Genomic DNA, 7,284 nt, shown 5'->3' with positions numbered 1-7,284 from the left:
AAGTAAATGCTGAGGAAGACATTTTTAGGAAACAAAATGGTGTCAATTAACTTTCATTAAGTTAAAACACGCTTTGAAAGGGTTACATTGTAAGACACAACCTGGTTTATCGTCCATTTTACTCTAAATTAACCCATAAGTAACACAATTAGCATCAGGCTTAACTGAAGAAGACTTTTTAAACTAAGGTAAAAGATCAAGTGAGAAGATGTCTCATCTCTTCACTATCCTCCTCATCTTCTTGCCTTTCATTTTCCGGAGCCCTTGAACGCCACCCATCGCCACATCCTGCTGTGAGTTTTGACGCCTGTCTGATGTATGTTCGCCTCTCTTTTCTCTCACAGGACCGAGCTGCTCATGGGCGGCCTATCACTCACTCTGCAGACCCTTCTCTCTCAGAGCTCGGCCAATCAGGAGAGATCCGGTTTACTTCAAAGGGGAGGGAACAGAAATGAGTGCCCACTCGAATGTGTGAGCATGCACACTGATTTATACATGATTTTGCAACTTAACTAAAGGTATAAGTTGTCAACCTCATGCACACTCACACACAGATGTCTGTCTTTTCTCAAGTTTCCATTGCAAGTACATTTACCTAAGCTAATACGTGTTCTACTTTTACTTGAGAAAGCTTTTGAATGCTTCTACTTCTACTTGCATTTGTGTTTTTACTCGAGTTAAAGGTCTAAATACTTCACCCACCGACCAATAAGTAGTTGTCCATGTGGTGCAAGGGTCAGTGTGCATGTAGAATGTACTGTCCCTCATGTGCAGTTAAACCTGCCAATGCAGAAACATTTAAGTGATCACTATTCCCCTCATGATCACCAATGAAACCTAGAGAATAACTCAAGGAGGATATACTGTGTCACCGGGACAGACACTGCATACTTAACCCATCATTTAAGATTTACTAGCCCTCATCTGGGGAATAACACAGACTGGCAGCCTGAGTCTGGACCTCTTGCCGCCTGCAGACATCATAACAGGCCGGATATGGAGATGGTGGAGCCATTACTGAACGGTCATTTCGCTCCATTGCTGCTCAGAAGCAAATGAGGAGTGACGACTCGGCTCCCTGGTGACGGACTTTTCAAATCAAACGCTTCCGCTCTCTATGGTTTGAATGAATATGGATATTGGGCAGGAGGAAAGGGGTTGGGGGGGGGGACATCCTGTGAGACTTTGGGAGTGCATCTTCTTCCTCAAATGGAGCAATGGATCTGGAAGTCTGATACATTTCCAGATTGATGCTTTAATGTGAAAGCACATGAAATATTCGAGAATAGGATTATGGAGCCCTAACAGATTGACAGATGGACAGCAGGAAATCCAATACTAACAAACGTTTGAAGGAGAAATTTGACCATTTTAACGCTACTTTTTTGCATTTGATGGTTTGCATGACTATAAAGCAGGTCCTTGAAGAAAAGTGTTTATTTATTGTGATAAAGCCTAATAGATGTTTAGTTTTAAAAGCAAGACAAATTGCAAAAGGTAGGTATTGGGCAGGAGGAAAGGGAGGGACATCCTGTGAGACTTAGTGGATGCTTCTTCTTCCTCAATGGATCTGGAAGTCTGGGGATTGGGCTCAGTCTTCATCCACAGAACGAACCCCTTCAGTGACTCCCCGAGGTACTTTGATCTTTGGCTCTGCGCGCTTATCCACCGGTTTATAGCTGATGTGAAATGAGTCATTTCAAATGGGGTTTTAGAGCAGATTGATGCTTTAATATGAGAGCTCTGAACCATATCAGATGAAGTGTTCAAGGACCATTGACAGCCTTCTGGTGATGCGGCTCCCTCCTTTCAGAGTGCCAATATTCAATCATTTTTAGATATGTCATGTATGAGTAGCTTTTTCACTTTTAGACTCTAAAGAGAGCATTTCCTGTCAAAGCAGAAAGTCATCCCAGATTTCTCTTTGACGGCGGTTGAGGTGAATTGAGTCTGACGCAGCGCGGTGTTTGAGGTCGGGATAAATCAGCACAAGTAAACACAAGTTGTGATCGTGTTACTCACATGAAATATTCGAGGATAGGAATAAGGAGCACCGCCCTAACGCCGCAACCGCCAGATTTACAGCAGGAAATCCAACACTAACAAAAGTTTGAAGGAGAAATTTGACAATTTGAAAGCTACATTTGATGGTAAGCGAGTTTCGAGGAGCAGTGACTCTGACGCAGGTCCTTGAAGAAAAGGGTTTAGTTTGAAAAGCAGTTGAAGTTATGTTAATAGCACAAACACATGTCTGCAAGAGAAGTGAGGTGGCTGTAATATTTTATTGCAAAATTGACTTTTCCCAACATCTTGGAGGTAGGAAAATATGTGAAATGCACAGACAAAAAAACAATGAATTGCCCATTAAAGCTGGAAACAATATGAACAATTATACCGATTAAAACTCACCATTACCCTACACTGTATGTGATACAACTGTTGCTTCTGCTTACTTCTGTTAAATACAAATGAATAGATATGACTTGAAAACATTCTTTGGAAATAGAGTGACTCCCCGACCTGCAGGGAGTTTGAACTAAACCACATTATCTGTAAAACAAACAAATCCCAACACACTGGCAATCACAAAACACATAGCAGCATCCTTTATAAATCCTGTTGATATAAAGCATTATCATATAAAAATAAATGCATAACAATTTGCTTTGCCAGTTAAAAAAGTACAAAATATGACAACAAACCCCCCCGGAGCATCAGTAAAAATGTGCCAGACTTAATAAAATAATAATGTCATTCCTCTTTAAGTGCCTTTATAAAGTTATATCGTATTATTTTCTATAATCACACACAGCTGTTTGTTAAAATGGCAAGGAAATGGCACGAAGACAAACACGTGTGATACTATTTACAAGTCTGTACAGCGAGATATTTACAGGTAAAAGTGTTTCCTGCTGGAGAGGACCATTTGAAAACTCAATGCAGGTGACAGATGTGTGTGTTTTTGTGTGTGTGTGTGTCAAGTTTCCTTCGCTAGATTTACGCTGTCATGGTAACGACCTCCGACCCCTGGTGTGAAGCAGAGCCAGAAAACATTTCAGTCGTTGTGTTTTGACAACAGGGCTTGATTGGTGCCTTTTCAACAGCACAAGTGCGCTTTCTGTTTTTGTGAAGCCGCTCTCTGGGGTTCTCAAATCACGGCAAACACCCGGAAAGCTTTTCCTCCGGGGGGGTTTTGGAGGCTGGGGAAGAAGAGGAGAGAGAAAGAGAAAGAGAAAGAGAAGGAGAAGGAGAAGGAGTCAGTGTGTGTCCGATACACAGGTGGGAAGTAGTGGAGTACAAATACTTTGTTACTGTACTTAAGTATATTTTTCTGGTATCAGTACTTTACTCCACTACTTATTTTTCTGACGACTTTTTACTTTTGAACACAAATACCTGTACTTTCTACTTCTTACATGTTGAACACAAATACCTGTACTTTCTACTTCTTACATGTTGAACACAAATACCTGTACTTTCTACTTCTTACATGTTGAACACAAATACCTGTACTTTCTACTTCTTACATGTTGAACACAAATACCTGTACTTTCTACTTCTTACATTTTCCAAACAGGCTGGTTCCTTTAGTCTGAATGTGTGTTTGGTGGCGTGATCATTATTATTTAGAGTCATTGCGTGCCTATTGATTTGAACACGATCCGTGTATCCATCATTTCCTGGTCTTCTCTAAAGAAGAGGGACCAATGGAAACGTTGTCATGTTGCCGTTGTTCAGCATGGAAACATTCATTAGCTAACAATGACATTATTGTTCTATTAATATAAAGGGAGGTCAGGTACTCTTTAAAACAGCTGCTAGTTATGGGTACTTTTTACTGAAGCACATTTCAAAGCCTCTTTACTTTGACTTGAGTAAAGAAGTTTAGTCAGTACTTCTACTTTCACCAGAGTATTTTTAAACACGAGTATCTGTACTTCTACTTGAGTAAAGTGTGTGTACTTTTGCCATCTCTGGTGATACGCTGGGAAGAAGCAGAGAGTAGGGATCTCAAATGAAGGAGGGAGGAAATTCAAAGAGATCTCCTAAAACAAATATTAAAACGTCTAATAAAATGCATCAAAGGAACGGTCAATCCTTCACGATGTATCAAGTCCAAGGTGCCAGGTAGGGGTTAGAGTGAAAGGGTCACTTCTACTTTCACCAGAGTATTTTCAAACACGAGTATCTGTACTTGTACTTGAGTAAAGGATGTGTGTGCTTTTGCCATCTCTGCCGATACCAAACATGTCCGGGCGTTTGCAGAGAGACGAGGATGACATACACACACAAACAGAAAGACTTCAGGTTTCTACGGAAAACGTCATTGTGACACGGGGATGACAGATAGGACACACACAGATAGAGGTCACGGCTCCCCGAGAAAACAGATAAACCTCCCTACTTTCCACACACACAGGGGACCTTCATGTGTTAATCCAACAGAGACAGACATGTTGTGAAGTTGAAGGGGACAGATAAATGATGAGCAGATACTAACAGACGTCAGGCCTCTCAGCGAGTGACAGAGACAGATGTGGAGAGGGAGGATAGCCGCAGAATAAATGAGAGTGTGTCCTCTAAACAGGGCATGTTATCGACCAAAACAAAGCAAAGTATGTGCAGTTTAATGTCTCACAGCACTACAGCAGCATGTGGGTCACTGAAGCTTTAAACCGAGGCTGGTACGGACCTGTAACCTTAATACTGCGGTACAGCACATGTGCTCACTTCATTCGAATTAGCAAAGTCTTTCCAAGGCAAGCACAAGCTCCCTTCTTTGTTAAAAATTCATATGTTGTTCCCTCTCAGCCACCAAGGACTCATTATGTAGGAAGTTAGTGACAAACGTCTTTTATTGATGATCAGGAAACACATTTAAGGATTATTTATTTATGTCTCTTCATTTCCTTGATGTAGAAAAGTTGCATGAGCTCCTAGTGAGGTGAATGTTTTTCACATGTATTTGAATTGGGTAGATATTTCATTGCTTGGCATACGCTTTTTAACATTAGAATAGCGACCTTATAATCCAATAATGTTTCCTGAGTTAACAGAGGAAGACATGCAAGGATACCAACGTAGCAAATAGCAAAGATATTCCTCTATGCCCACGATACTCTGCTTTATTTCAAATCCTCTCATTTCCTACTTCCTTTAGTTTCCCGTTGTTGTTCAATAGTACTGTGTGTCTATAAAGGAGGATGTGTTCCATCTATTATATCATTTTAAAACCTCACAAAGCTTAGCCCTTCTTGTTCACACCCTTAAAATCTTACTGTAAAGCATCACCTTGGTCACCATAGCTTCAGTGATGAAAAGGTGTATTCTGGATCCCTTACCTCTCTGAAGAAATGCCATTTTGATGTGAGGCGATGTAATTTTTCCGCTTATCCACCGGCATCACGTCGATGTAACCCCCGAGATCGTTCCGGAGGACTCCAGCGTGGACCGCTGCTCGGCAAATACTGGACTTCTACAGAAGAAGAAGAAGAAGAAGAGGAAATAAGTATATAACAGAAATGTCTCTAAAATCATGGGAATATTGATGATTTTTTAAGATAGGGACTTACATCAGAGTATATTCTGGTGCCGATTACTCTGGATATGTGAGGGTTTTCCTCTAAACAGTTCCTCGGGCAGTATAACCTAAAAGTAGAACAGTTAATAGTTATTGAACTTGTTAATGAGGCTGGAGGAATAAAGGTTCGAGGCAGATTTAGAGCTTCATACCTCGGACAGTGTTTTGCAGGTTTTTGGTACGAACACATCGGTGCGACTGTGGTTTCGCATGTGATGGCTTTGACTGTAAGAAAAGATGTCGCAGCACATCATATAATGAGTTATTTCAAACAAAATGTGACATATCTATAATTACAGTGTCTCATTATAGTCAGACTAACCTGCTACTCTGGAAACGGTGAAGGAATTGGCACTGAGATACTTCCTGTCAAGAGAAAACACAACACTGACATGAGGCTCCATTCATCGTTAGTATATTTCACCAAATATCATCAGTATATGTTTCTAACGAGTCTCACCCGAGAGACTGGACTCCGTTCTTGTTGGATTTGATGAAAAAGTCCTTCCTGCCTTGTCTTGTCACATCCACCCATCCCCCGTCATTATCTATGACTCCTGCATGTAAACCGGCTCTGCACACGCTGGATTGCTGCAAGTAGAATCATTTTATTGACGATATCATTTGCATTAAAGGCCTTGTGCAGTGACAGATGTGAGCGATGGCTCAAGGACACTTTGACAGGACACACCGCTGCTAATTAGCTTAATATCGACTCACCATTTCATAGTAAACTGTCCCAACTACTTTCCCTGTAGCATCAAGGCACCCGGCTGGACACTCGTATCTGTGGAGGAATATGAAGTTAACTGCAAACTCGATTTGTTGGTGTTGTTTTTATTCTATTTCCTCGGAGCTGTACCTGTTACATGGCGTTCCTTTACACTGATCTCGAAGCTTGGTGTCACAGGTCACGAGTTGAGCTGAAAAGCACAAAATAAAGCCTTTTTTCATTCCCCCTGCAGGAACCAACATGCAGGAATGTCTCGTTTCTAAAAGCCACAGTTGAATGACACCCAGTGATTGTTGTGATGCTTCAAGAAACCAGAGAGAAGAATTCCTGCGACAGGGTTCAGGGTGGTCAGCGTTTCTGGAGGAAGCGTCTCAGCTTACAACCAGAGCCTGTTTCTGAGCGGAGAGGAAGCCATTTAAAAACCGCACGGAGCGCCTCTCACCCCTCTCCGTCGGCCAAAAGCAAACACACACTCTGGAGATCATGCTAAAACCAAGGGTGGGAAGTAGTAGAGTACAAATACTTCGTTACTGTACTTAAGTACATTCTTCTGGTATCAGTACTTTACTCCACTACTTATTTTTCTGACCACTTTTTACTTTGACTTCTTACATGTTGAACACAAATACCTGTACTTTCTACTTCTTACATGTTGAAAACAAATACCTGTACTTTCTACTTCTTACATGTTGAACACAAATACCTGTACTTTCTACTTCTTACATGTTGAACTCAAATACCTGTACTTTCTACTTCTCACATTTTCCAAACAGGCTGGTTCCTTTAGTTTGAATGTGTGTTTGGTGGCGTGATCATTATTATTTAGAGTCATTGCGTGCCTATTGATTTGAACACGATCCGTGTATCCATCATTTCCTGGTCTTCTCTAAAGAAGAGGGACCAATGAAAACGTTGTCATGTTGCCGTTGGTCACCATGGAAACATTCATTAGCTAACAATGACATTATTG

General features: G+C 41.1%; 1 protein-coding gene across 1 annotated transcript; it reads right to left on the bottom strand.

Moving 5' to 3' along the window:
- Positions 1–2,263: 2,263 nt before the first annotated feature.
- LOC104959236 (cysteine-rich secretory protein LCCL domain-containing 1-like) lies at positions 2,264–6,556 on the bottom strand. The gene is made up of 8 exons (XM_010787104.1): positions 6,444–6,556; positions 6,302–6,368; positions 6,042–6,172; positions 5,904–5,947; positions 5,734–5,806; positions 5,574–5,649; positions 5,343–5,476; positions 2,264–3,200 (listed from the first exon to the last, which is right to left on the bottom strand). Exons 1-8 carry the CDS (start codon positions 6,554–6,556, stop codon positions 3,149–3,151), a joined length of 690 nt encoding a protein of 229 aa, XP_010785406.1. The 3' UTR covers positions 2,264–3,148.
- Between the last annotated feature and the right edge of the window lie 728 nt (positions 6,557–7,284).

This window comes from Notothenia coriiceps, unplaced genomic scaffold, assembly GCF_000735185.1.
Source record: "Notothenia coriiceps isolate Sejong01 unplaced genomic scaffold, NC01 NC01_scaffold00030099, whole genome shotgun sequence".
Taxonomy (NCBI): domain Eukaryota; kingdom Metazoa; phylum Chordata; class Actinopteri; order Perciformes; family Nototheniidae; genus Notothenia; species Notothenia coriiceps.
The sequence above is the reverse complement of the archived record's forward strand: the minus strand, read 5'-3'. Positions and strand labels throughout refer to the sequence as shown.

What these genes read in the sequence shown, in the direction of transcription:
- LOC104959236 (XM_010787104.1), bottom strand. Translation starts at nt 6,556, where the DNA reads ATGTTGGTTCCTGCAGGGGGAATGAAAAAAGGCTTTATTTTGTGCTTT. An exon ending in GGACAGTTTACTATGAAATG is followed by an intron (nt 6,173 to 6,301) that starts GTGAGTCGATAT and finishes TTCTACTTGCAG; the next exon opens with CAATCCAGCGTGTGCAGAGC. An exon ending in AATGGCATTTCTTCAGAGAG is followed by an intron (nt 3,201 to 5,342) that starts GTAAGGGATCCA and finishes CTTCTTCCCCAG; the next exon opens with CCTCCAAAACCCCCCCGGAG.